Below are 27,933 nucleotides of genomic sequence, written 5' to 3' on the forward strand. Positions count from 1 at the left end.
TCACCAGTGTTCTTGGTGGCACTGAAAACTGTATCCTTAGTATTTTTTTAAAATATCCATAATTTTACTTCTGGAGAAACTTAGACTTTAATGCTTTCATCCCTGAGACAGTCGTAATGCCTTATCAGTTGTTTATAATAATATATATTGAATGCTGCCAAGCTCAGGTGAGATTTTTATATATGCCACCTTACTCAAGAACATTTATAGCAATTACTATCAGGTTCTTTGTAGCCTTTAATATTCCTTGTATAAAGACTTCATAGTTACCTCAACTCTTTCCTAATACACAGTATTAAGAATTAAATGGGCTTGGATTTGTCCTTTTTACCCAGTCAGTTTTTTGTTGCCGCTAGCCTAGTTTTCAAACAATCTGTAACACGTCAAAAATGGGGCTTTTTTTCAGTTTTCAGATGTCTTGATATGTACCTGAAAAAACCAAACAAATAAAATTCTAAAATGTGTTAAAGCATTGCCTAACACATTGGTTTTTCCTTCCTGACAACTATGGCTATAGTTTAAGGCTGTAGGAATTATTTTCAGTGACTTTTGTTAAGTTTGTTCTACTTACAGGTTCACACACATTAAGACATTTGGGAGAAACTTGAAAAAAAAATCTGAATATGTTTATATGTCATTATTAATATCCAAGATAGTGACTGAAAAAAAGCTAGAAAAGCCTTCCTGCCTCCTTTGATCAGTTTATCATGATCCAAATTCTAGCAGCTGTACTTAGAGCACTGTAACACTGGAGTATCACTCCATTTGAACATTTCCAGCACTTTTTCTATGAAGTAAATTCAACTGATTAATTGGTAGAGTTCTGAACTTGTATGCATTTTACCACACAAAATTCCATTCAAATTAAAAATAAATGATTATCAATACTATATGGTAGTAAGAACTGAAAATCAGTTAATAGAGCTTTAATTAAAATGGTTTTGTGAAGGTGCTTACCTCACTAAGAATTGCCCATACAGGAGAATCAGAATTGACCAATAAACGAATAGCCTTTATTTTTCCTATTGATGGGTTGATACTGCCTTCTGCAATTCCATTTTCAAAAGCCCCTAAATAAAAATTAAAACAAGACTCAAACAAACATATATTAGAATGAAATATACTTCCAAGTAAACTTATGCTCTAAATTATAAATGAACTCCAGAAATAGAAGACTAGGGGGAAAAAAATCTCTTGGAAAATGTCAAACAGTAACAACTGAAAGATAAAGCTATAAACAGGAAGAAAGATTTGTTCCTTCAGTTACAGCAACTAGGAGCTGGAGAAGAACACAAGAAAATAAAGAACTTACAGCTACAGATGTTAAAAATAAATTTAAATATGTTAGTGGTGACCATATAGATATAGCACATATGGGCACGTTAAATAGTCTAAAAGAGCTTTTCTGAGAAGTATGATTAGTTTTTAAAAGCTATTTTAGGAATCGTGGACCAATTCTGATATATTTCTTCACCAGTTCAATGATTTTTAACTAGCCTTGCTAAACCTGGCATAAAATCACTGCAGACAACTGAAAAATGCTCATCTCATGAATGATACTCATTTCCTATCAATGTGCATGTGTAACTGTGAGTTGGCAGCATTTGTGTTTGGATCTCTCATTAGAGCAAAACAGCCTTGAGGAGGTGGGAGAGAGGTGCAAAACAAAGCAAACAAGAAGCATTGGTGAAGGAAAAGTGGTTCATTTGGAGAAAAGAGCAATTATGTGGTAGAAGAGACAGAAGAATGTAGCAAATAAAGCACATCTCCCAGTAATCCATTTTTGTTCACATAGTGGCATTTCAGTATAGGTAGCAGTAGAAACTAGGCCTTGGGAAGCATGTAGAGAACCTGCAGATCATTTTAAGAGAAGTCACACATCACCCTGAGGAAGGAAGAAGAGGAAGCAGGGGTGGTTGAAAAAAGGAGGAAGGTGCATTGCCTTATGCTTCATCTTCATTTCAGGTTGGAGCACAACAATGCTGTAGTAATCATAAGAAATCCTGTCTTCAGCTAAGGCTGCAAAATCCAAACCAGAATCAATTATCAAATTAAAACTTTGCAGAGACTACAATTAGTTTTTCTTCTAATTTGATGCCGTGGCTTTTGCCTCTGTTGGTAGGGTTCCTCGTTACTTAAAACAAAATTGGTCAAACAACATGTACTATAACATGCAGTAGTGCAAAAGGTTTCTTTTCCTTACTGGAAAAGAATATCACCTTGGAAAGAATGTTCACCTTGGAACATTGTATTTATTACAGTGTTAACAAAAATCTCAAATGAGGACGCATTTTATATGCAAGAACAAAATTTCTGGTTTTAAACTGCCAATAAACAATTTACCTATTTTTAAATATCCATCTTTGGTTGCTGGGTGGTTAAATTTACTTCCATTGTCAATCAGTTCTTTTCTAAGCATTTCCTGTAAAAAATAAAACATAGAAGTATTCTTCTAGGGCATGAGATTTTAAGCTGATCATAATTCTTAAAATGAGAAGCATTTGTGTGTAACAGTTGGAAATGAGAGACTTACATCAGCTGGCAACACTTCTACAGTAGTGTTGAACAGTTTATCACCAGGGTGCTCCACGTTTCCACTTCTGAAGAAGTACCTGATGATAAAGATATATTATTTCCAGGTATTTTATACTTCAGAAAAGTTCTAGGGAAGTAATTATTTCCAATTTTGATGGAAAGTTTCAAATACATTTTATGTAATTAGCTGTGGGCTACAGAGAACAGAAATAGGTACTGAAACTTTCCAACATGTGACCCAACCATACTAGAGGCTTTTTATTTTAAACAGAACTGGTGTTAAAACCATCTTTCTCTGGAACCACAATTGCAAGTTTTCCCCCTTTTCAGTGCTCAAGTTCCAAATAAACTTCACGGGTTTAAATGGCTAAGGAAGATCTGCCTTCTGATCTGTTCCTACTATCCTAAGGCCAAGGTGAGATGGGCTTCGGGAATGCAGTGGCAGCAAAAGTCCCTATTTCTGCAGGACTATAGTTACATGCCTTTTTTATCAATACCAATCAATTCAAGTGCTTCTACATAATCTCCTTTATAGCCAATGAGCATCAGCAGTGTTAAGGCGAGAATCCAAGCAAAAACACCTATGAGATCTAAAAAAATAATCCCTGTTAAGTTTTAAATTTCTGACAGTAGAGTTCTTAGGGTTTTAGATCTAAAAAGAGTTAAGGGAATTTGAAACATCAACCTACTTCCCTGGTATCAGACCATCAAGACATAAGAAGCCCATCAAATACTGTAGTACTAACTATCCATTTTCACAGGTTAGCAATGTGGTGGGGCTGGGAGCACCCCTTAGGCAATATCATGTTTAAGTCACTTTCATCCAGTACAGCTGCCACTAACAGGAAAATGCAACATTAAAGGCCAACCAAGTTTCTAAAAACACAAACCAGATAAGTAATAGTGTTGATCACAGAATACCAGTGTTTGTTATTGCAACTGTCATTTAGTGCAGCTCACTAGATGGAGACATAGACTTGCTTTCTTAGATTTTTCTCTTTTGTTTACATAAATGAGAAATCTACAATCTTCACAGCAACAGAAGTCTCTCAGCTTTTCAACCAGTTTTGGGAGGGAGTGCAGTTACACTGAAGGAGTTTTTTCTCTGAATTTCATTACAGAGACGTAGTAATTCATTTGTGCCAGAGACACTCTCAGAATCCTATTTGTTGCTAAGTTAGTTTTAACTCAGATCTGTTCCCCAGTCTGACATGGAGAAAAGAAGAAACCATTAAACCAGGCAGGACTGCTTCTTTGGGTTCCAGCCTCAATCTGTATTGTTCATAGAGTAGGTCCTTCTGAAAAACACTTCTCTATCTTAAGCTTCAGGTGTCTGCATTTAAAAAACAAATTCATTTGAGAATTATTGTACCAGTGTAAAATACTCAAGTGAAGAAATAAAAGAAAAAAATTAAGAAGCCCTCTAATTATGAAGGAAGATATGTATTTCAGGAGGGGAATTCAGGAAGGTAAATAGCAAATCATGGACTTTTTTGTCAGTAACAAGGCTATCTACCAGCACTCTTGGCTCACAGGGGAGGTCCCAGATGACTGAAGGATGGCAAATGTGACCCTCACCTATAAGGGGTTGAAAGGATGATCCTAGGAACTACAGGCCTGTCAGCCTGACTTGAGTGCTGGGAAAGGTTATGGAACGGATTATCCTGAGCACCATCATGAGGCCATCCAGGATAACCAAGCGTTCAGGCCCAGCCAACATGGCTTTATGAAGGGCAGATCCTGCTTGACCAATCTCATCTTCTATGACAAGATGACCTGCTTAGTGGATGAGGGAAAGGCTGTGGATGTGATCTTCCTGGACTTTCAGTAAGGCCTTTGGCACAGTCTCTCACAGCATCCTCCTGGAGAAACTGGCTGCCTATGGCTTGGATGGACCTACTCTGAGATGGTTGGAAAACTGGCTGGATGGCTAGGACCAGAGAAACTTAGTGAATGGATTTAAATCCAGTTGGCAGCCAATCACCAGGCATGTTACCCAGGGCTTGGCACTGGGGCCTGTTTGGTTTAACATCTTTATCAATGATCTGGATGATGGGATTGAGTGCACCCTCAGTAAATTTGCAGATGACATGAAGCTGGGTGAGTGCATAGACCTGCTTGAGGGTAGGAAGGCTCTTCAGAGGGACCTGGAAAGGCTGGAGTGATGGGCTGAGGCATGAAGTTCAACAAGGCCAAGTGTCCTGCACTTGGGCCACAACAACCCCAGGCAAAGCTACAGGTTTGGGGCAGAGTGGCTTGAGAGCTGTCCTGCAGAAAAGGACCTGGGGGTATTAATCGACAGCCATGAACATGAGCCAGCAGCGTGCCCAGGTGGCCAAGAAGGCCAATGGCATCCTGGCTTATATCAGAAATAGTGTGGCCAGCAGGGCCAAGGAGGTGATTGTCCCCCTGTACTTGGTGCTGGTGAGGCTTTACCTCAAACACTGTGACCAGTTCTGGGCCTCTCACTAGAAGAGGGACGCTGAGGTGCTGAAGCATGTCCAGAGACAGGCAACAAAGCCGGTGGAGGGTCTAGAGAACAAGGAGGAGCAGCTGAGGGAGCTGGGGACATTTAGCCTAGAGGAGGCTGTGAGGAGACATGATCACTTTACAACTACCTGAAGGGGAGTTGCAGTGAAGTGGGGGTCGATCTCTTCTCTCCAGTAATGAATGACAGAACATGAGGAAATGGGTTCAAGTTGCACTGGGGAGGTTTAGATTGGACATCAGGAAGAACTTTTTCACCAAGAGGGTTATTAAGCATTGGAACAGGCTGCCCAGGGAGGTGGTGGAGTCACCATCCCTGGAGATATTAAAAAAAACACATAAATGACGTACTGAGGGATATGGTTTAATATAGTGATGGGCTTGGCAGTGTTTGGTTAGTGGTTGGACTTAATGATCTTAAAGGTCTTTTTCAGGTGTAAGAATTCTATGATTCTATGGTTTGTGTGAGTAGTTGAGCACTGGTAACTTTTTTTTTGCCCAGGGAGGTGGCGGAGTCCCCATCCCTGGAGATATTGAAAAGGCACATAGATGAGGTGCTGAGGAAGATGGTTTAGTTTAGTGATGAGCTTGGCAGTGTGAGGTGAGTGGTTGGACTCGATGATCTTCAAGGTCTTTTCCAACCAAAATGATTCTATGATTCTATGGTTTTGAAGATACTTGGTCATTTCCAAACAAAATATATGCAAGGCTTCCATATTCCATATCATGTAATACTTACTTTTCAACTTTTAGTGGATTTAAAAAGGTGAAGCTGATGTAGTCCCCTGCCATGGGAGATGATGCCCAAAAGCAGTTTTCTCCTTTATAAACTTTTTCCAAAGTATATTGCTGGTATATTCTTAGGCTTGTATTCACTTTTGCAGGTGGATTATTATGTGCTTTATGCAGCACATTTTTGCCAAAATCTTTATCCTGTTGGATATTAAAAAAGCATTTTCACTCACACAATGAAGAAAACGTGCTCCAATGTGCTGAATTACTACAGGAAACTATTCCAGAAAATAATTACTTCAGTGTGGAAAAAAAGGCAATTTATTTCTAATTGAAATAGAATATTTGTTTCAGTATAATCACTGAGACTCAATAGTACAGGTTGTAGACAGAGCTGTACCGATTATTTCTCACTTGCCCAGATTTAAAAATAAACTTCTCCACAGTAGGCTATTTCATAGTTGTCTACTATGCCTTCTGCCAGAGCACCTGACATTGGTCTCTGATAAAGGCTACGTGAGCCTTCAGTCTGATCCAATACAGCAATTTGAATCATCTCAGGACTAGTCTAAATGGTGTCACCAAGACATCCCCAAAGTCAGGTGCTTCATTGCTCTTGTCTTTATCAGATATGTGGTCAATCCACTGTTTGTCTTCCAAATTCTCCCTGAAAATCTATGGCTGTCATGACAGCCACACCCTTGTCCTACCAATATATCTTTTTCTTAATAGTCCCTCATAATGAGATTGTAGACTATTCAGCCAAAACATCATAGCCATTTGTGTGGTGCAGAGCATATGAAACCTTGTGCTGTGAAGAGGATTCTGACATGCCACAAAATGCTACTATGACTGCTACAGGTGTTCAGATTAGAGATTCAAAGATGTGCAGAAGCAGTGTGTCCCTCCTGCAGCTGAGATACCAGATCAATATTCTCCCCCAAATCTGTACATCAACATTCATGAATATGGAAATGCCATCTAATACCAAAGATGAAATGTTTCTCAAATCAGTCTCAAGCAAGCCACATTACAAACCCATAATTTAGAAATATGGCATTAATTCATTATCCTTACTTTCAAATTCTGTATCTTCCCAGGCAATGATGAATAGGTTCCCACATGCTGAAAGAGAGATGGTTTAGCACGGATACGTAATGTTGCCTTTTCCTTTTCACAGTGTATCTGGAAAGAAAATATAAGGGAGTGAAGTTTTATTTAAATAAAGGAGACAAAAGCTAAGTTCCATAAGGAAACTTAATTATGTAATTGAGGATAAGGGTCCATGTTTTTTATCCATATTTAGATAAGTAATACCTACAGTCACTTGTATTTCAAACACACTGTTTCCAGACCTAAACTCGGAATTACACTTGTGGTGCTATGCAGATTTGAAGGCTCAACCACTGCTAATTTAGGGATTTCTGCACTGCATACCATCAGCCACACCCGCGAGTGACAAAAATGGACCTCAAATCTGAAACTGATTTTGTTAACAGTTTCTGGCAAATTTCATTTCAACTCCTGGCCTTGACACATCATTCTAATTAAACTATTTTGACCAAAACTGACTTTCCTGAGATAGATTCTGGTTACATTTTAGTCTTTATCGTTTTGTTTCTTTCTGCTATGTTTGAGAGGCTTATAATGTACTATACTAGAAGGTATGTATCTTTATCTTATAATTACATAAAGCCCTTAGATTCAGTATGACAATCCTGATTTTCCAATTTAGTATACTTTGTGACATGACATATACCAGGGAATCAAATAACTGTAATTGGTACTGATTTCTGAGTTTCTTGACTTTTGAATGAGAGCAAATTACTTTTTTAAATGTAATTTTTGTTCTATATCTATATAAAGTGTTACAGTTTGCCACATATGAAGCAAACATGCTACAAGAATTAATGAGAGATAATGAAGCACAATGGCATAGAATAGAGCACGAGTTAAAATGAGACTCCCTGGGTTCTGCTCTCAGTTCTGTCACAGAATTATTGTGTGAATTTGGAAAATTATTTAACTCCTCTGTATCCCAGGTCTCACATCTTCAGATTTGAGAGGATAATGTGTTTACCTCTTCAATCAAGTGCTTTCAGTTCTATAAAAGAAAAATGTCACATGAACTGCATCAATGCTTTCTAAATCTAGACGTGACAAAATCTTCACTAGGCTGGCTTAAACAAACTCAAACTGGTGGGTTTTCACATAAGTACTAATTAGAAATTCAAAACCACCTGGAAGGCTATAAAAAGAACAAAGTATTTTTATGTTTGTCCATAGCAGATGTTCAGCAAAACAATGTAAAAACACAATACATGCAAATTGATTTATTGACAGCTGTTTCTTTGATAGGGTTTGCAGTTCATCCCTTATAATAATGTAGCTTCCAGCACGTCTCCTTTTATGCTATAGCAGCATTTCCAAAACAGTGACTTATGGTAGCAGTTGAAAACAATCAGTAGCACAGGGCTAGTGTGGTTATTTGTGCAGAAACTGAGATAAGACTCTTTGTTGAGTCAGGGCTCTGATATTTGCAGCCTGATCGTCTCCGCTACACTTGATAATACACACCAGAGCGTGTAGAACGGTACCACAGAACGGTAGAATGGTTTGGGTTGGAAGGGACCTTTAAAGATCATCCAGTTCCAACCCCCCTGCCACAGGTAGGGGCACCTTCCACTAGACCAGGTTGCTTAAAGCCCCATCCAGTCTGACCTTGAAAGATTTCAGGGATGGGGCAACTCATTCCAGTGCCTCACCATCCCCATAATGAAGAACTTCTTCCGTATGTACAATCTGAATCTACCCTCTCTCAATTTATGATTGTTGCCTCTTATCCTGTCATGGCAGGCTCTGGTAAAAAGCCTTTATCTATCTTACAAGCCCTCTTTAAATACTGAAAGGCTGCAGTATGATCTTCCCAGAGTCTTCGCTTCTCCAGGCTGAACAAGCCCAACTCAGCCTTTCTTCATAGGAGAGATGTTCTGTCTCTCTGATGGAACCTCCTCTGCACCCGCTCTAACAACTCCATGTCTTTTTTGTACTGGGGACCCTAGTTCATGAAACATGACATTTCTGAACCACACAGAGATCTGATGGCTCTCTGATGATCACAAACTGTCTTTTTCAGTTCAGTGAGCAGATGTAACTGAATCTTAGTATGTTAATTCTCAGCTCAGACTGAAAACACATGCCAAACACCAGTCACCCCAGGATGACAGATAAAAGCCACAAACAGGTGCCCTGTTGCCCTTCCATGAAGCATACATAGTGTATGATTGTTTAGTGACACTCATTGTGGTTCGGAAAGGGAAAAGTGTCAGGATTTCTGTCAGCTTGCCTTCTCTGTCGCCCGTAGGAGAGTTCATTGCTTTCATCTGTTAAGCAGAGAAGCAGCAGCATCTGGGATCTCTGTCCTTCCTCCTGTGTCCATTTTCTCCATTCTTGTGAACAGTCCCAGCATGCCCTGCCACTGGTCATTCTCACCCAGGGGCAGAACACAGCTGACTTATCTCAATAGGTTTTTGCTATCCACAGCAATTGAAAATGCAATTGCAGAAGTGAAACTCAGAAGAAACTTGCGGATCCCACTGCTTTGGCCTGGCCAGAGCAGACTCACACAAACTGCCTGCCCGCATTTCAGGAACACAGCTTGCTTCTAGGTATGAATCACATCTTCGATGCTAGAACACTCATTAAAAAAATAACAGTAAAATGTTCCATCTCTCAGATGGAAGTTGGCACGTTAGACAGTGGCACAGGCTGCCCAGAGGGGTTGTGGAGTCTCCTTCCTTGGAGGTCTTCAAGACCCAACTGGATATGTTCCTGTGTGAGCTGATCTAGGTGAACCTGCTTCTGCAGAGGGGTTGCACTAGATGATCTCTAAAGGTCTCTTCCAACCCTACCATTCTGTGATTCTATGACCTCAAAGCTTACTCCTATCCATATGAAGTGGGACTAGAGATTCCTCAGTCGCATTACTAAGTGTAACACCAGGCACCTTCTGCCACCCCCAGAAGTTACCTCTGGTACACAGTAAAACTTCAAGCTTGTTTATTCCTCTCCCCTTAATTTCCTCCTCTGAGCAACTCCTATGTATCTGTTCTTCCTTTGTTATCAAACACAAAAGTAACATGTGCAAACACCTGGAGTGGGGACTGGCTCCACCAATCCAATAAAACTCTTGAACCTTAAAAACTGAGGAGCAGATACTCCATGGCACAGTCTGTTTTACCAAGAGAGTGAGTACTGAAAGGCCTCAAAGACTGGTGAGAGAAAGAACACAAAAGGACATAAAGAAATACTTATCATTGGGCTCACCTCTAGTGTTAGAAATGATGTATTTTGTAATTCAACAAAATTGTCTCTTTCATTTTTAGTTAAAAGAATAATTTAGTTCTTTCAATTTACACGTTTCCCTGCGGTTTTTTTTAGGCAAACAGTAAATTTTTTTCCCCAGGTAATAAAAGATTTAAAGCAAAACTCTTAAGTTCTGCTTCCTGAAAGGAATTGGTATGCAAAATTCAGAACAGGTGACTGTAAAATTGCATGCTTTGCTAACTTTCATATTAGAAAGTCAGCAGAAGGGTATGAGAAGTGATAGTCTACATAGGTTTACACAATCGAAATTTTCTTTGCAGCTGCAGGGTTGCCTATGTGACCAGCTGCAGGCAAATGTAAGCTTGTGCTGTCCATGTTCAGAGCTGACAGGCAAAAGAGATCTGGTGCATAAATCTGAATTTCTCCGAGACAGGCCTCTCCATGTGCCGTAATGGGCTCACACACTGCACCCCAGTATGCAGATCTGCACACAAAATTCCCCACAAATTCCAAAGTCAGTCAGGTTTAAGAGGTTTCTATTCCATTTTTTAAAAATAAATTATTTTGTCACTGAGACTGTTTGAGTACTACTTATGTTCAGAAATTCATAGACATACTTACTGCATCCTTTTCTGGATTGCACACTTTAACCCAGAGCAGGTGGTCTATAAGCCAGTCTATGGGCTTATCTTTATAGAACATGAGAAAAAATTCCACTATGAGTGGCAAGTCTTCTGATTTAAACAATTTTCCTGAAAGCAAGACAAGAAGTTGCATATTCATATATTTTCTATTGCTGTGCAAAAATCACCAGCTTTTTGTTTACTCCCACTTTAAAACACAGGGATGTAATTCTGATGAATGAAAATTTCACACAAGACTGCAGCTTTGGAGAATTGCTTATCCTCCAGCATGTTGGGTTTTTGAAAAGATTTCCATCCCATGCCTAGAGATATTCTCACTTAGTCAACCAGTTGACTAATAAAATGTGCAGTTATATCCTAGTTCCAAACACAAATATGCCAGTCACCTGTGTGTCAGATGAAACAAAGTCTGAATAATTTGTCCAAATGCAATTTCACTGGCAGTACTATATGGAATGTCTTCAAATTAAGACCTAGATATGAAAAATTGTGCTTTTTAAGTACTATCACCATTCATTTAGTTCTCTTGCTATTTGTATTAGCAGATTTTGTTCCGTTTCTTTAACACTTATAAGGTGTTATCACAAGTAAATTGCATTAGAACCATAGAAAAATACAAAAACCAATACTAAAAATACTAAAACCCCTTCCCTATGATATGGAAAGGATGTTCTGCTCCACAAAGGAAAGGAAGCAGATTATTGTATGGATTGTTCAAATTCCACTCTTGGAAACTACACACTTAGAGGGACACACAGCACTCAAAGGTGGACCAACTTGCTTCTTGTGGGAACCCAATAACCAGATCCTACGCTTGAGGACACTCTGCATTAAAAAGACAGTTTCAGTGGAAGCTTTCCTGACGTACCAGGGAAGTTTTGATATGCAGGTCCTTCCATGCTTTGAAATATAATTTTGAGTGAGACTTACTCAACCTACACACCTCCAAATGCAATTGACTCTGTTGAGGTCTCAATACTTACCAATAAATCCAAGCTGGGAGAACTCAAGGATCATCCACTCTTGGGACTGTTTAGCAGCAAAGTTTTTTATACTTTGAATATAATCAGATTTGGCTATAATATCATCTTCCAGCTGTGGAGGAAAAAAAACAGAAGTCAACAAAAAAGAGAAGGCAAGTGGTGGTTTTATTGCTTGTTGAAGAGGTGGTACTGTCACACAGAAGTGACAACTGTGTTGTATTTGACTGCTATACATTGTATACTGAAGCTGTGCCATACTACAATGGATTGCTATTTATCTTCTGCATGTTTCAGTATCATTCATTAAATATTTAATTACAGGAGTGACCTGAATACCATGAGTGCTTCTCACTTTTTTGAGAATGGGCTCCACCCTAACTTAAAGAGATCTCACTTAAAAGAAAATGTTAAGCAAAAAGACAGAGGTTAAGGAAAAAGGCAGTAGACAATTTGTAGTGAAGCTGTATAAGCACAGACAAGCAGCAACGGGAGTAAGTTGTTTGAAAAGAGGAGTGTCTAAAGCAGATGGTTAAAAGCTCTGTAGAGTAGCCTGGGCAGACTTTGTCGCACCTAAAATGTGATTGTGAAAAACTGTGGATGATTGTTGAGGTGCTAGTACAAAGCAAGTTGTTTCAGCGAATCCTAGTCATGAAAGAAGGAACGTGCTGTGAATTGCACTGAAGAACAGGAATACAAGGAGGTTTCCAGGCATTGTAAAGGCCGACACTGAATACAGCAGTAAAGCCAGTTACAGGATACTTGGAAAAGAAGACTAACACCTCTGAAGGAAATGGTAAAGGCCTTGGCTGCATTTTTGCATGGCTTTCAAAGGAGAATAGGGGAAGAAGCCATTCCAGTTACTAAAGCTGAGGATAAGGAGTCCAAACAAAAAGTTTACAGGCAATGACACAAAGGAAATAAATAAATTCCAGAAATAATTAAGGAGCAGGTAATTCAGGGTTTGAATTTGGTGTGGGCATGTAAAACACAGGAAGAGGAAGTTAAGCCTTCAAGAAAATGCTGGGGTGCAGTGTAATGATACAGTTAATTTGGTCTAACTGCTGTAGTTCATCCACCCCAGTGCTCTGGTGGTGCTGGAATCTGGTTCGGAAAGCTAAATAGGCTGAAAAATAATGCCGTGAGAAAAAAAAAGCTCACATGGTTTCCTGCTGGTTTTGCATCTTCAACTGACTCAGCTCAGAGTCAGCAAGAAAAGCTTGAGAGAGCAGGCTCATAGCTTTTAGCAGAATTTAGCCATTATTACAAGTGTAGGGCTAGCAGGAGAGAAATGCATTGTCAACAATGAACCCAGGAGGAAGCAGAATGAAGTCTGAACAACAAAATTAGGAGATCTGTTTTGACTCTGTCGGCTACTGCTGGTGGTAAGATAAAAAAAAATAGATAGATGGGATGAACTATTAAGATCAAGGCTTGTTAACAGATTCTGAGATACAGTGGGTGAGTTGACAGTTGTGCAGAAGAGGACAACAAAAACACCTCCAAAACACCAACTTACAAGAAGTTTTGCATAAAATTAAATGAGCTAAGAGGATTATCCAGTAACTGGATGTAAAAACAGAAAAAAAAGGAATCAAGACAGTTTCAGAGAATCCTTAAAGAGAAATCGAGGGACACTCAAAAAAGGATGTAAAGCACAGAGAGGAGAATCTCAAAAAAATAGTGAGACCACCATAGTCGAGAAACAGTAGAAGAAAGTGCACAAAAGTGGTAAAGGTGAAAAATACAGAGGCTGTGATGCTAAGTGAGTGTGAATGTGGTTATGAACTGAAAGTAGTTTGGCATAGCAAGAAGTCGGAAACAGTCTTTGCTGAGCCTGACAGCTAAAAGAGAATACTGAAGAATGTATTTTTATATCATATGTAGCACAGGCCATTAAAAGTTGGTTTTTTTAACCCCACATCAAGTCCCATAATTTCTGTTCAGCTAAAGCACTTCTTCTTGAAGAGCATCTGCCACTGCTTCGAGATTTCAGCATCAGTCATTTATCAGTAAGCTATACTATGCATAATTATCCCAAATGTTTAGTACCTGGTACTCTAGCTCTAATTTGAATTATTCTGGTTTCAGCTTACAGCCACTTGTTTTTCATATGCTCTTATCTATCAAAAATTATGCAGTGGTTGTATAGAGGCGGATCAGAAAGTACAAGATATGAACTATTTGCCTCACTGCCATGAGAAAACCAGCAGAACATGATTGCAGCTAATTTCCCTTAACTCATTATTTTTAAATGAAAAAAGAAATGCGCACAACAGCAAGGTTATTTAAATTTCCTAAGTGATACACAATAAATAGGTTTCAACTAGTTTTTCTTATGTAGGCTAAGAGAAGAAAAAATGAAGAAGCAATTTAAAAAAAATGGCAGCATATAATGGAAATGTAATCACCAGGCAAGAAAGTATCTTCCTTTCTAAATTATATTAGGGTAGTTTTGTATTTTTAATAACTTTTCAATAAATATGTGAAGACTAAGCTGAAAAATCTTCTCTCATTTTCCACAGAAAACAAACTTCCAGCAGTTTATTCCATAAAGATTCCTTTCTCTTTTTTTCAGGATAAGTGTAAAAAAAAAATCGGCTAAAAATGCACTTTTATCAATACAAAGACTCCTAATGACTTCACTGAGCTATTGCTCAGGCCTTAAAATCATTACAGGAATACACTTGATAAATTATAATAATGATATTATATTATAGATAGGTGTTGCTGACAATATTGATTACATATATATACATATATGACATATATAAAGCTTCCCCAGCCTCCAAAAGGAACAAAATCATGAGGTGAAAAAAGCATAATAGTAGTTCATTTAACTAAGTTTGAAGTTGCTAAAGATTTGAAGTTGCTGAAGATACTAAAAGATTTAATGTTTTACTTTTGGTTCACCTGAGTGCTAATGGAAAACTCTTCCCACTTCTGGGCAGACCATCATCTGCCCTACAGAAGCAGCTGTAAACTGGATGCACAAATGAATAAGTGGATATGCTAAGTAATGGTAGAAGGAAAGCACAGTTTCTAAGAAAATTCTCCATGCAGCCGTGACTATCACCAGACCATTGCAATCCGAGCTTTGATCTGAATAATATAGTTCAGTCCTTATATCTCAGAGGAGAAAACATGTACTCTCAAATTTCTTTAAAAATACAAATACATAAGTAAGACATTTCCATGCAAACATCAATACTTGGAGAACCTCATAATTGAAAGGGAAATTGTCTGGCAGCAGCTTAACGCTTCTCTTCATTGTGTTTCCCATGCCTTAATGGCCTAGGGCACTTGGTAAATATGGGTGCCATTCTTAATATATGAAAGTCATAGGGAAATACTTAGTTTTCTAGTAAACCTCAACTGTTCAATAGACAACATTTTTCTTTACCCTTCTGTCTTCTGAGTGTCTATGCCAAATTTGAGAACAGAGCATAGACTCTTGAGCCCAGCTCAAATGTGTTAGTGTTAAATGCTGACAAGAGATACCTGCTCCTGCAGGCTTATTTTCTGCTTATGAGAATCTTGTGATTGATGTCATTACATGATACAGAGTCTGTTCAAACCAGAAGGCCCAGGAAAACTAAGAACTAAGCAAAATGTTGTTCTGAGCTTTTTAAAATGCCATTGACAATCAATAGCTACATGAAACTTTATGGATCTGTTCCAGTACTGAACAGCCATGATAAATTGTGGAATCTCTGGTGGTGATTATTGTCTTTATGTGTGCAGATTAGCACAAATCTAGATAGCTAAACCTGAATGCATGGGGATCTTCTTAACTCTAAATCTTCTGGAGAATGTAGAATCTGTACCAACTTGCAGTTTAACCTTGTCTCCAGTAACACTATACTGTTATGCTTCCCTTTTTGAATGAATTTATTGGTTCACTGTGATCTGGGCTATAATCTGGGCCTACCACCACTAAACTGTCTTGCTGCACCAAGTGAAAACACATTCAATTTTGACTTTCTTAACCTAATCTCATAAAGGTTTCATGCTTCAGTTACCTTGTTATTCAACCTCACAAATGACAGGAAGGAACAGATGGATTTAATCAAATAGTACCTGGCTGCAAGATGTATATTAACACAGAAATATGTGGATGCTTGTAAAGAGCACAGGTAAAATAGACAGAAAATTACAATAGATTGCTATTTTTTAATTGAGGCCTTTGAAACAAATTGAAGTTGCCAAAGCTAATAATCAGTACAGATGTATTGCAGCTACTTAGCGATAATATGAACATACCTGTAAATAAAATGTTCCCTTAGGTTGGGCATATAGCATTAAAAAGCTATAATCCAAATTCTGTTTAGTTCTCCACCTAAACATAAGCAGCAAATTCTGATAAGCTTTTTTGGGGGAGTTGCAAGTTATTTCTATAATAAAAGCACTTCTAATGCTCTGCAGTTTTTTTTCTACAGTAAAATTGTATGGTTGTGTTCTACCTCATTGCTAAGGGACCAAAAGTTCCACTATAATCAGTGTAAACATTTGTAAATTATTTCACTTTTCTAGAAAAGTTAATGTTAAAGAAGCCAAAAATTTTTATCTGTATCAATGCAGCCTGAAACAAAATTTCTAACAAGTACATTAATGTCAAATGACTTCAAAGATTCTACTCATTGTATTATAAACAGTTGAGATCATCCCACAGTGATTATTTAAAGATCAAACATTAAGTGCTTTTACTGATGAACAGCACAGAAGCAGGTTGATAAACTTCATTTTCAGGTTTAAACGTAAACATGGATTTTCCTCTACAGATAATCAATACTAAAAGACTAGAGTAATTTACCACTATTTAATTGACATAAAATTGTATCTGACTCAAATCTAATCATTCCTGAAACTTGAGTTTCATGTTTATGCTCTGACAGATCTAAGGTTTATCTATAAATTCTATATACTTGTATATATGCATTTGCTGATTTCCTCCAACCTAAACTCGGTACTGTGGTTCCCTTGCTGCACTGTTGGCATACCTTCTGATAAATCAGCAGTTGCTGATCAGAAGAAAACTATTTTTCTTCAGTAAATCAGTTTTGTCAGGTTATAATCTCTGTTTTAGTGAATTTGAGGCACAAGAGCAAATGAAATCACCAGCTAACATATATTACTAACTACTATAAAAAGTCCATCATCACCAAAAGTTAAGGTCATGAATTAAATCCATGTTGCAGTTAGCTGATGAGCCACATGAGGTTTCCTTTGTGTGTTCACAGACCCTCTCCCTTGTCTGTCACATAAAAGATTTTCCTTTTTCTTCCTTTATGACCAGACCATCCAGCCTGTTGCCTCTTACCCTTATCTATCTGGTTTAAAACCTGTGAGATTCCAAGAGAGAAGAACCAGAGGAGAAGCCTTGGCTCTCACCCTGAACTTGAAGCTGATGTGCAGCGTAACTTCTCTCAAGATTCCCTTATGCAATATTTTTATTTTTAAAGTACACTTAAGGTCCATTAGCTCTGAAATACACAAACATTATTAGCCCAAATAACACTGACTTCTGCAGAATTTCGTATTTTATATGCTTAGCAAAAGTTCTTAGGTTTTATACAGCGATCTTACCTTACTCTCTCCTCTGAATCCCCAAACTGTTTTTTCAACTTGGAAAGATCTGGATAATACGAAGTAGGAGGAGAAATAACCTCCAGGACTCCAGAACGGACTTCTCTGGGGAAGCTGTGAAGAGAAGCTTAGTGATAGCACATTCCTCAAAAAGAATTTGAGGGCAACCACAGGCAGCAGCTCCCCAGAGTTAGGTCTGCTCCTCCATAAGTGGAATTCACAACTCTAGCAAAGAAACTCAGTCACACAGATTATAAGTTAGAAACTAAGAAGGGCTCTTTGACACCCATCAGAACAGGCATGACAGTAACTCATCAGTCTCAGAGAACACTTGAACAAAAGTCTGCCTCAGAAAATCTGCCCCTCATGCATCTACAGATGCTCACGCATAATCCCGAGATGGTTGCCAAAATGCAGCAGTAATTCACTATCAAATCCACTATCTAGAACTACACACAACCATTCCCCCTTGCATGAGAGCTCCTAGCTTCCTTACACTGTCTCTAATTCTACATTCTAACCAGAACGATGCTGTCCTGGAGTGGGTGTTTGGTATGGGGAGTCTGGGTCTAGGCTCTGCTCGAGGTATTAAATTTTCCATTTAAAAAGTCATTGAAAATATGCATCACCAACTTTGGAAGCCAAACCTGGAAGTCAAAACTCCCCCTTCCTCCAGAATATGTCAAAATAATTTACAAATAATTTAAATCTTCAGTTTTTTATACGTGTAGTATCACTGAAATAGGAAGTTTTCATAACTGAGTTCTCACAGTCTTGCTGTGTCATACTGACAAAGCATCTACTCTGCTGTAATTTTTTTAAAACCATAAAGAAATAATAAAATGATCTGAGTGCTTAAGTTGCTGTATGTGTTGTACCTCACCTCCTCTTCATCTTGTCATAGCTGCAATACTCCCAGCTGAGCTGAACTACCTGCAGGCAGGAAGGTATTGCTATTACTTAGATAGCAAGCTCAGCCTGGGGAAACTTCTAGGGAAAACCTGAACTAGAGGGTCTGGGAAACCTTTGAGTGGAATGGAACATGCAGAAAAGTCTCAAAAGTGAGGGGAAAAAGACATCATCTCCGGGGCAGCTGTGGGGGTTTTTTTGGGGGGATGGGGTGGGTGGGTTACTTTTCCCAAGTAACAAGTGATAAGACAAGAGGTCATGGCCTCAAGTTTTACCAGGAGGAGCAACTTGGGGAGGTTTAGATTGAAGGTCAGGGCTTTTTTTTTTTTTCACAGAAAGGGTTGTCAAGCATCAGAACAGGCTGCCCAGGGAAGTAGTGGAGTCACCATCCCTAGAGGTATTTATTTAAAAGAGGTGTAAACGTGGCACTTAGGCAGGTCAGTTAGTGGTGGATGTAGCACCTTTTGTGGACTCCATGATCTTAAAGGTTTTTTCCAACCTAAATGATTCTATAGTTCCAGTAAAACACTGATACAAAGATTGAGAGTTCTCTTGTAGTCATTTTAAAAAAGGAGAAAGGGAAAGGCTGTTTTACTTCAAACACTGGCCAAACAGAGCTTCTGTCAGGATAACCAATTCACAAAAAAGCTCACTCTTAGACAGTAGTATAGGGGAAAGGGACCTGGGGTTCCTGTGGACAGCAGGATGAGCATGAGCCAGCCATGTGCCCTCGTGGCCAAGAAGGCCAATGGCATCCTGGGGTGTATTAGAAGGGCTGTGGCCATAGGTTGAGAGAGGTTCTCCTCCCTCTCTACTCTGCCCTCATGAGACCACATCTGGAATACTGTGTCCAGTTCTGGGCCCCTCAGTTCAAGAAGGACAGGGAGCTGCTGGAGGGAGTTCAGCACAGGGCCACCAAGATGATGAGGGGAGTGGAGCATCTCCCTTATGATATGGCTGAGGGAGCTGGGGCTCTTTAGCTTGGAGGAGACTGAGGGGTGATCTCGTTAATGTTTACAAATATGTAAAGGGTGGGTGTGAGGAGGGTGGAGCCAGGCTCTTCTCAGTGATGGCCAATGATAGGACAAGGGGCAATGGGTATAAGCTGGAACATAAGAGGTTCCAAAGAAATACAAGGAAGAATTTCTTCCCTGTGAGAGTGATGGAGCACTGGAACAGGCTGCCCAGATGGGCTGTGGAGTCTCCTTCTCTGGAGACATTCAAACCCCTCCTGGATGAGTTCCTGTGTGACCTACTCTAGGAGGTCCTGCTCTGGGAGGGGAGTTGGACTGGATGATCTTTGAAAGTCCCTTCCAATCCTTAAGATTCTGTGATTTTGTGTGAAAGCATCAAAGAGGCCAGAGACACCAGTACTACAGCACTGCTTAGAATTCATCTCTTGTGTCTTTAAGTCAGCTGCACTTCAGCGCCTTTAGTGTTCTCTGTTTTGTGACTGTTAGCTACATTACATAATATCTTAGAAAGTGGCTTTTGTAAGGCAAAATAGATCTACCAATGGCTCTGGTTTTTGTTTGCACTAACATTTTTATTTAGTAGCTGTTCCTCTCAAGCTGCTCTAAGGTTTTTAACATGCATATGATGCTGTAAATATCTATGGGAAAGAAAGATAGGAGCAAGCAAAACTGCAGTGGGAATCAAGACTTGATTTGGTAGCTCCTACATTAATTTAGCACAACAAAGAATGCCCATCTCGTGTTACCCATCATATAACAGTATTCAACATTATAAATAGAATCTCGTTGCTGTCCAAAGTCCATTGCCTTCATGAAAAGGAGGCAAATGAGGAAACAGACACCTAGAAAACAGCCTCAGGTGCCTTGAATTGCATCATTAATTTCATGAGGAAAAGACTTGGGTTCAAGTAAATAAATATTTATCAGAGGCTTAAGCTGACACCTTGATTGATTAGTTGCAGCACATATATGAAACAAGAAAAGGAGAATAAACTGTCATATATCCCTCTGTTCTAAATGTCACAGTTTGTTAACAATAAACATACTAAGAGCGCACCTTTGCCTTATTTCTTAGCAGTTCCATTTCATTACAACAGAGTTCTAATTTACTGCTGAAATGATCCAATTCTTTCCATAAATGCTCGAAATGTATTTAACAGCTGTTCAGTGTTACACTCTATGGGACTTACCTGGTTTTAATGCTTTCTGCAACACTGTTAACATATTCTGCATTCACCTAAAGAAAAAAAAAAGAAGGGGGGTTTCTTTTCAAGTCATTCAATCTGTATTAAGCAACATTTTGTAGGGAATATTTGTGTGCATACACTTCATTTATATTGCCTAATTATTTTAATTCCAAACAATGGCAGTATGTTGTAGCAGCATGTCTGCTAATGTATGGACAGTGTAGAGCTTTCAAGCCAACTGAACTTTCAACACAACTAACAGTAGAACTGCACTATCTCCAAGTATGCTTTCTGTATTTTGTTTTTTCACTACTTCTGCAGGGGACCAAGCCAGTTCCTGCATAAAATTCTGTTCTACAGCTTTCAGTTATGCCAGAAAAGCACGGTCATAAAACTGTCAGGAAAAAGACCCATTTCAGGTTAATCATCCAAAAATAATAGAAGAGGCCCAGGGCTGTTGAGAAAAGCCACCTAGGCTAGCAAGACTTAATTTTTTTTTTATTTAGAGTTTCTTCTTAATATAACAAAGTTATGTCTGGAATCTTTGAGGACATATTTATTCATTGGTGCTGTTTCATAAGACTAATAGTTTTTAGTGTGCAAAACACATCTGTTAACTATATTAAAGAGTGCAAAGTTTATGGATGCCATTTCCAAAGCAATATAATACCTATTGTAGCAGTTCAGATGTTTTTTTCTTTAAATACACAACTAATCATTACCAGTAAGATATTACATTTATAATGAGTAAAACCAATTTGAAGTGGTAAGAAAAGAACTGTGACAAAAAAACCAAACCAATAACTCTTGAAATTCACTTTCAGTCAATAAGTTACTCTGACCTAACCTACAATGTAAACATTTAACTTGATCTTCGAAACTTCCTGGGAAAAAAGAAGGTGTGGACTCATTATCAGTGAACATACCTGTCCCCTTCTCATAATTAAATGTTCTTACCACCTCTCATATCAGCACAATCAACCCACTTTAATTTACTGCATGGCTGAAAAATATAACCTGTAAGAACGTGACTTTGCGGATGGGAAAAAGGGGAGACACTGATTGTTACAACTTAGTTTAATCCTGAATTGCCTGAAATAGGTTATTACTACAACAAAGCTACTGTTTGTTAGAAGGGTTACGTTAGCAGTGTCCACTGTGGGAAACTGTATTATTCGGAAGTCAAACCTTAAAAATCCAAAGGAGTCTCTGAGGCCCTGTATTAGGAAGTTCATCTGAATGGAAGCTAGGCAAAGTTCATCACTGCCAAGGCTCTTCCTTGTTCAGCTTAGCAGTAAAGTAAGTTCAGCTCCTGAACATTGTACTGAAGAGGAACTAGAGCCAGTAAAATTGGGTCTATCTACTTATCATTATGATCCAAACAGAACAGTGGAAGTCAAGACTCAGTGAAGTGAACTATGCTCTGTTTGACGGTATTACAGCTCCAAAAGATGCTCTAAGCAATGACTGAAGTAAAAATAGCCATCTTTTAACTCTCAATGAATACAGGTATGAAGTTCAACGTTTTTTATGGCAGGACAAAGAAATATGAAGAATAAATATGAAGTCTGAATAACAGCATAGTCTTTTAACCGATCACTAGCTAATTCCTTTCTGCATTTTTTTTTTCTAATATGGTGGTGACATTTTGGAATGAAAAAAAAAAGTAATTTACCCTAATATTTTACCTTGAGCACAGTTTATTTCCCCAAACATGGAACCGTTCAAGTCTCTGAATAGTTCTTCCTAAGAAATCCAAATATGCATGCAGAAGGCAAGGCTCCAGCATGTCAAGGTACTTTGCAAGTTATATGATATCAAAACAGAAGATCTGAACTTTTGTTAGCGCAAGTTTACTTTTTTCAGGTTCTATAGAATTTTTCCATGGAGAATTTACATTTCAATCTTGAAGTAGAATACTTTTATTTCAGAAAGAAATAACCACTTTGTATGTATTTATTTGAAAGTTTGTAAATGAAATATGACTTTTTATCTTTCAATCATCTGACTTTTTCTCACATATGAACACTGAGGCACTAACTGCTCACTGTCTCCTCCAGCCTCCCAAAGACCTAGCTAACAAAATTTTGCCACCTCTCCTACATTGCTATATTAAATCAACATACTGTCTTTCTATCAACATATTTCATCTTTCCATGCAAACTTACCTCTGCTACAAAGACAATTATTACACAGTCATTCTTTTGCTCTTCAGAAAGTTCGTAGAGTAGGGAATGCAGTGTATTAACCAAATAATGCTGTTTTTCCCTTTTCACAGTAGGAATACCCATTACCAGAGAAACTGCAAAGAAAGAAAGAAGTCCACAAGCCATGCAATTTTAAGTCAGATAAAAAGAAACTGAACTTACATTTTAATTTTTATTTGACGTGATCATGAGACTTGGTGGCAGTTAATATTCCTACAGCACTGTGACAGCACTTGCTTTTCTACCTAGGAGACATACCTGCAGCTAAGTTTAGGTTAAAGACACTTGTGTCCATGGTATAAGCACTCAAGTCTACCCTGTGTAGACTGTCAACATTTGAGAACTTGGCAATTTTACTACCTCTGGCATATACATAGGTATCTGCTATTGAGTTTCTAAAGGGGGTATTGTGAAATAAGAGCCAGCCTTGGTATGGAGATCTGAGTGGTAAGAGTTAAACTAACACTGCTTTAGTGAGCAAGTTCACACAGGAGGTGAGTACTGTGTATCTTAGAAAGGAATCCAAAAAATTGAGAAGACAACTTCATCATTTGTACCAGCTCAACAATGCAAAGTTCCAATGTTCCTTCTCAGCACATAACCTGCTAAACCACTGGGATTTTGTTTGGTTTTGTCCACTGAAGGTCAGCCTGTACTTGTTAAAGTGTGGTCTTGCTATTGTGATTGTACAAATGAATGAAAATTAAACATGCAGCAAACGCAGCATTCTTTTATTACTTTTTTGTTTGCTTGTTTGGCTTGCTCCTTGCTTGTGAACGTATTTGATTTTCTGAGGTATTTTTAAAAATTATTTTGCTGATCACCTATGGTCTTCTGCATACTCACACAGATCTATGGTATGGGCTAATAGATTACCTCCAGTGAGGTGATCCTGTGAGAACCACAGTACTGCTCCAGTAGGATCACTAGCCCATGTCATGGGCACAGACAAGTTGTTTTTTTAGTTAAATGAAAAGGGCTGTCAACATTTCTTTGTATAAAATCATCCTATAGAAAAGTCAAAATTAAAAAAAAATGCAAAACTAAGCAAAATAGTTGACTAGTTCCTTGTTTGCTTATTGCTTTTGAATGTTCTTTTTATCTACAACATGACAATTAGGAGAAGGTGTAATGATAATTTGTATTACAGTTCACTGGAATTCATAATGATCTGTGCAGGGTCCACTGATTTCTCATGGGGATGAAAAAGTTACACTTATTTATTATTATTCTTCAAATGATCACATCACCTTTCCATCTGCTTCTAGCTTCAGTAAACTCTCCCTGTCTGCCTTACTCATACTAATTTTGTGGGAATAAAAGGACGGGTAGTCCAATTTTGCCATATGAATCCATGACTAAGAAATAAACTAATATTGCTTTTCAGTTATGACTATTTTTTGTGATATTTGAAAATGTTTATCAGAATATTTTAGGGAGGACTTGAAATTGGGATGGGAGGAGTAGAAGTGCTTTTGCCATCTCCATTAAATTTTATTCAGTTTGGCAACATTATAAAGTTTAAGTAGAAAATCCTCTTCAAACCTTGAGTACACTTCATTGCTAGAATTTAAGATAAGATATAAACATATAAAAAATATATGACAAACTTCATTTCCTACCTCCAGTTCTCTGTTGCCCAAAAATCACATTTGGGAAAAGGGCATCTTCAGATTCTCGAAGGTGAGGTAGATAGTAGTACATGTTTGTAAGATGCACGGGTAGTTTTCTGGTGAGGTTTAACACGTTCCACTTCACATCATCTTAAAGAAACAAAAAAGTCCACGTACGCACATAATAAAAAGCCAGCAGTAAATCCTATTATTTCAACCATTTTCCTTAATTGAATACTAGTAGGTAACCACACACAAAGTTATTCTATCAGAACTATTCTTTGGAAGTCATTATATGTCATACATACTCTCCTCCTGTGGTAATAAACTGTGAGTTGGCCAGTACAGCCCCTGCCACTCAGGCAACGGTGAAGACCTGCAAAGCTGAACATGCCAGGAACTCTGCCTGCGGTTCCCTGTGCCTAAACAGCCACAGGACTGAGACACCTCACAACACAATAAGTTATTATTTTTAAAGCAGCACGAAGACAGAAAGTTTTTCTTTTCTTCCACAGTTGGCAGGCAAATTTTGAAATAAAAAGAAACACAGATTCCGATTAACAACTTCCTTCCTTAACAAACTAAAATGTTCTCGCCTGGATGTCATACACGGTGGTTTTCAGGGCTCAAACAGAAGTTTTCATGTTCTAACAAGTCCTATGGCAAAAAAGGACAACGATTCAGACCTTTAGAAACTACTCGAGAAACAAGACTGTGGTAAGTTAAGAGAAAAGTAGAGATTTTTGTTTCTTTACTAGATTAAAATAAAGGTTAAAATAATTGAATATTTATTCATGTTGAAATAACTCATGTGACATTATAAAAATAATCTTATTTTTTAAAAAATAAACCATATAAGAACCAGATACCATTAATCTACCTGTTTGTCTTCCTTGACATGAACACTCCTGAATGTTCCAGTGGTGGTAAAAATTCTTTAAAATAAATTTAATACAAACTTGATCAATTTAATTCTAAAATCATTATAAAGTCAAATACAAGCTTTCAAAAAAAAAGTGCTTACAGTAAGATACCCATGGGGGCCCAGATGATACACACCATGCAATTTTTAAAAAGGCAATTGAATGAATTAAAATAAAGACCATATTAATGAAGAATTGCAAATGCTCTTTTGAATATTTAAGAAAACTGCTTGGAAACAAAACAGTTCACTCTAGATTGTATTTACTAGTTGCCTAAAGGCTAAAATCTTGCTTTCCTGACACAGGCAGCATATGGCTGTCACATTAAAATTTTATCTGTCATTCTCTGTTGCTGAATTTTTCTGTACTATACTAGCTACCTGGAATTGTATGGGTTTTTTACCTTGAAAGAAAAATAAAGCTCTTATGAATTTATATAAGGTAATTCATACTTCAGTGGCTGCCTCCTCCATACACTTTATCAGTTGTGCAAGGCACTTCATGATATCAGAACATCACTTCAAATAGTTTCAGCCAACAAAATCATGTTAAGAGCCTTCAAAGCCACAGAAAACTTGAAAATTCACAGTTTCACAGTCAGAAAAGCAACAGGAGGGTTATTAACTTAGATGCAATTCTTAGGAAAAATAAATTTCCATCTAAGATAACTCCCAACATTTACCATACCTCAAAGTTACTTAAGAGAAATCTTACAAATGACTGTCATCAGTTCAATTCACTTAGCTTAGATCAGTGAAGACAGACGCTTACTGAATGGGCAATATTTGTCTGAAGTTTTTCAACTTCCTAAAGATATTCCTACTGAAAATTAGGACTGGACATACAGAAGGCATTTAAAAAAGCAAACCCAAACCAAAAACCCCAAACCCCAACATATATATTTATGTCCAGACATTGTGTATGAAAGAGAGTCTCAACTCCTCGCACTCTGCTTTGCCATTAAATATACCAGAATTTTGCTGCATATAAACTTTCTTTTTTAAAAACCATCTTTGTAACACTTCAAGGATTTTCCATTTTTATTTGGAAGGAGTACCTGTCAAGGGTTGGGCAAACTTTAATTTTGTTGTGGAAAATAAACCTTCATATTTTTGTTGTACAATAGAACTTGGCTCGAATGGGAAGCAGAAGAGTAAGTAAAGATAAAACTGTTCAGTAATTTTAAGAAATGTCTGCTTTGAATCCTGTGAATTGACAGATTTAATATTTTCTGATATTGAGCTGGCTCCAGTAAGAAGTAAGAGCAGAAGGAAAGGGGACTTGTCCTTGCCTGTACTGCCATTACGTGCTTTAGGCAATAATTCTTCATCCACAGTATGTGGGGCTACTGATGGCTGACAATACAGTCTCCTTACTGAAGCTTGTAAGGCCATTACCCTGCCAACACTTAAGCATTTGTTTATATGCATCTGAACAGTCCCACTGAATTAATATTGAATATACATGACAAAAGAGGCAGGGAAGAACAGGATAAGAAATGAAGCTGACTACACAAAGCAGGAAAACACTTTCTTCCTTCTTCACCTGTAATAGTCCTGGTTAATTCCCTGTTCTAATCTGAAACCAGCCCACTGTACTGAATGTAAATATGGATTTTTAAAAAGTTTTTAATAGCATCCAGACTCATCTTGAAGTCAGAGTGTGTTGTGGAATGCTTCTGGTGCAGAGAAGCCTCACCTAGTTTTCCTTCTCTCCACAGGAAAGTAGCTCTTCCAATCTGCACAGGGAGGAAGCCAGGTCCTGCATTACTATATGACTTCTTTTAGGGGACAGAATCAGACTAACTTGTTGTATGCAACTACAGTGTGCAGATAGATGGGGTTGTACAACAGCCTGTAAGCAAGGATCTCAGATAATTAAGAAATTTAATTAAACAATGGGAAGAAGATAGATCACTAGAGTAAACTTAATTGCACATTGGTGTCTCTGAAAAATAGAAAAAAATGAAACAGAGAATCCTCTCCCAAAAGTTTTCTTTTAGTTGGCATCACTTACAAGCATTCACATTTCCTTCAGATTACCAACAAACTACTTGCAAGATAAAAATAAATTTTAGAAGGAACACTCTCAGGCTGTATCCAGCCAGCAAGACCTTATGGGGCTTCTCGGCTCCTAGGTTCAGGCAAGCACCCAGCTGTATGTGCTCTGCTTGCCAATATGAGGCTGCGTACCTACCACATGCACCCCCTATGCCTCAGGTGCATTGGCAGGATGGCAGAGTACTAATGGCCAAAGAGTTCCCCCAGAAAGTTACTCCTGGACAAGAGGGGATCAGGACTGTGGAACATCTAAGAAGATGTACCTGCCTTCCAGTTTAGACAGCCCTAGTATTTATCAGTGTGTAGTGGTACAGTAAAAGCTAGTAAAAATAGCTTATTCAGCACTCTGTAGTTGACAGCAAGAGAGGAGGAAGCACTGTTAAGAAACTTGATTAGAAATATGTACAGCTTTGCCACTATGACACCACTGCAGTCTACTGTGTCCCTTTTTTTCCCCTCCCTTATTTATTTCTTTTCTAACCGATCCTATGTAAAGAGGGCCTACAGATTACTTCCCCACCCTTTCTAAAAAGTATTATAATGAAATTAATGATTTTTCTCCCCACATCAGAAACATGAGCACGCAGACATTTGACTGATTAACAGTACACTTTTATACATACAAACCTGTCAGGTTAATTCTTTTTGCAACTATACGTTTAATTTCATCCAGGGCAGTGCTCAGTTCCTGTGATCTTTTTCTGTGCTCCTCTTCAGCATACAACAGCTGCTGCCGAAGTTCCAGAAGCTGGCTTTGGTGCATGTCTAAG

The 27,933-nt window shown here is 38.2% G+C and overlaps 1 protein-coding gene across 1 annotated transcript; it reads right to left on the reverse strand.

Annotated features, from left to right (window-relative positions):
* Positions 1–402: 402 nt before the first annotated feature.
* On the reverse strand, positions 403–27,926 carry MGAT4D (MGAT4 family member D). The gene is made up of 15 exons (XM_061993160.1): positions 27,791–27,926; positions 25,061–25,072; positions 24,190–24,330; positions 22,529–22,662; positions 20,364–20,410; positions 17,291–17,404; positions 15,968–16,043; positions 11,708–11,819; positions 10,702–10,832; positions 6,832–6,939; positions 5,762–5,955; positions 2,534–2,612; positions 2,344–2,422; positions 958–1,070; positions 403–429 (listed from the first exon to the last, which is right to left on the reverse strand). Exons 1-15 carry the CDS (start codon positions 27,924–27,926, stop codon positions 403–405), a joined length of 1,503 nt encoding a protein of 500 aa, XP_061849144.1.
* Positions 27,927–27,933: the final 7 nt, after the last annotated feature.

The sequence above is a fragment of the Colius striatus genome, chromosome 3 (genome assembly GCF_028858725.1).
Source record: "Colius striatus isolate bColStr4 chromosome 3, bColStr4.1.hap1, whole genome shotgun sequence".
Taxonomy (NCBI): domain Eukaryota; kingdom Metazoa; phylum Chordata; class Aves; order Coliiformes; family Coliidae; genus Colius; species Colius striatus.

Excerpts from the sequence above, each read along its gene's own strand:
- MGAT4D (XM_061993160.1), bottom strand. The coding sequence starts at position 27,926 with ATGCACCAAAGCCAGCTTCTGGAACTTCGGCAGCAGCTGTTGTATGCT. Across the intron at positions 22,663-24,189 it reads TGGGCAACAGAGAACTGGAG|TTTCTCTGGTAATGGGTATT; the intron begins GTAGGAAATGAA and ends CTTTCTTTGCAG. Across the intron at positions 1,071-2,343 it reads AGATGGATATTTAAAAATAG|GGGCTTTTGAAAATGGAATT; the intron begins GTAAATTGTTTA and ends ATTTTTATTTAG.